Source organism: Primulina huaijiensis, unplaced genomic scaffold (genome assembly GCF_012295235.1).
Source record: "Primulina huaijiensis isolate GDHJ02 unplaced genomic scaffold, ASM1229523v2 scaffold205417, whole genome shotgun sequence".
In the NCBI taxonomy this organism is placed as follows: Eukaryota; Viridiplantae; Streptophyta; class Magnoliopsida; order Lamiales; family Gesneriaceae; genus Primulina; species Primulina huaijiensis.
In genome coordinates this window covers 1-1,240 of record NW_027354057.1, presented here as the reverse complement: position 1 = coordinate 1,240, position 1,240 = coordinate 1, and the positions used below count along the sequence as shown (strand labels likewise).

Below are 1,240 nucleotides of genomic sequence, written 5' to 3'. Positions count from 1 at the left end.
AGTATGTTAGTTATAATAAATTTTTTTCTTATTTTAAAATTTTAATATATTTTATTTTATAATAATTTAGTCAAAAATTCAAAATGCTACCCAATCATTCAGTAACTGAAGGCGATAATCGAAGCACGATGTACAAAATACATGCAATTTTAGGCAAAAACAAAATTACACTCCAAATTAACTGCTCCCTCCGTCTCCGTTCACCTGTCTCTTTCTTGATCTTCACTCTTTGCTTTCTTCTACATCTAATCAATCATTCCCAAGGTTGATGTTCATCGCCAGCGCACAGTGATTGCTTGTGGTGGGGAGAGGATAAACTGGTCGCTTGATGAATTTAATGCGGGCGTCTCCCAGTTCGGAAGTTTTAAATTTTGCGTTTCTGTCAAAGCTTAGAGGAACATGAGCCACAATCCGCGACTGGGTTTGCTTACAGTTGGTCATTTTTAGTCTTTGTTCGGGGTTTGTGTTTTCTGGTACTATGTATGTGTTGAACTGCGTGCGGGGAGAGATTGAGCTATTTAAGATCATCGTTGGATCTTTCTTGAACTTCTGTGTGTATTGAAGAGATGAAAATCGAAAAGAGTTTTGTTGGGTTTTCTTTAAAATTTTCTGATAATTGAGATATTTCGAAGTTGTTTTCCGAAATGGAGAGTAGAATGAGGAGACAAAGGCAGGTGAGCCCAGAAAGAGCCATGGTATGGAGTGAAAAATCCCCCAAATACCGCTACAACCATCACCATAATCAGCATCAACAGCAGAAGGCCAAAGTCCCGGTAGTTTACTACCTATGCAGGAATTCACAGCTCGAGCATCCTCATTTTATGGAAGTTCCACTTACTTCCCCAGATGGGCTTTACTTGCGAGGTATCCAAAAATGTAGTTTGATTGTGGTATTTGTGTTTAGTCTGGAGATGTGATTGAAATTCTTGAAAGTTTGCATTTTGTGTTTGTTCTGAAGATGTGATCGAAAGGCTTAATTTGTTGAGAGGCAGAGGCATTGCCTCAATTTATTCCTGGTCTTGCAAGAGGTAAAGTGGATCCATTGACCTTTTGTCGTTTGATTTGGACTTCGCATTTATTTGACTTTAGGAGCGCGTGCTAAGATCTTCTAGTGTAAATTTGTGAATGCAGGAGTTATAAGAATGGTTTTGTGTGGCATGATCTCTGCGCTGATGATCTAATCCTTCCTGCTCACGGGAATGAATATGTTCTCAAGGGCTCAGAGTTCTTTGAAGAATCC

General features: G+C 39.0%; 1 protein-coding gene across 1 annotated transcript; it reads left to right on the top strand.

The window, feature by feature from the left end:
• Positions 1 to 135: 135 nt before the first annotated feature.
• LOC140966346 (protein SOSEKI 3-like) lies at positions 136 to 1,237 on the top strand (the record flags this gene model as incomplete). Its single annotated transcript, XM_073426655.1, has 3 exons — positions 136 to 864; positions 959 to 1,028; positions 1,132 to 1,237. Coding segments are annotated over exons 1-3 (396 nt in total), but the record flags the coding sequence as incomplete, so codon positions are not given.
• Positions 1,238 to 1,240: the final 3 nt, after the last annotated feature.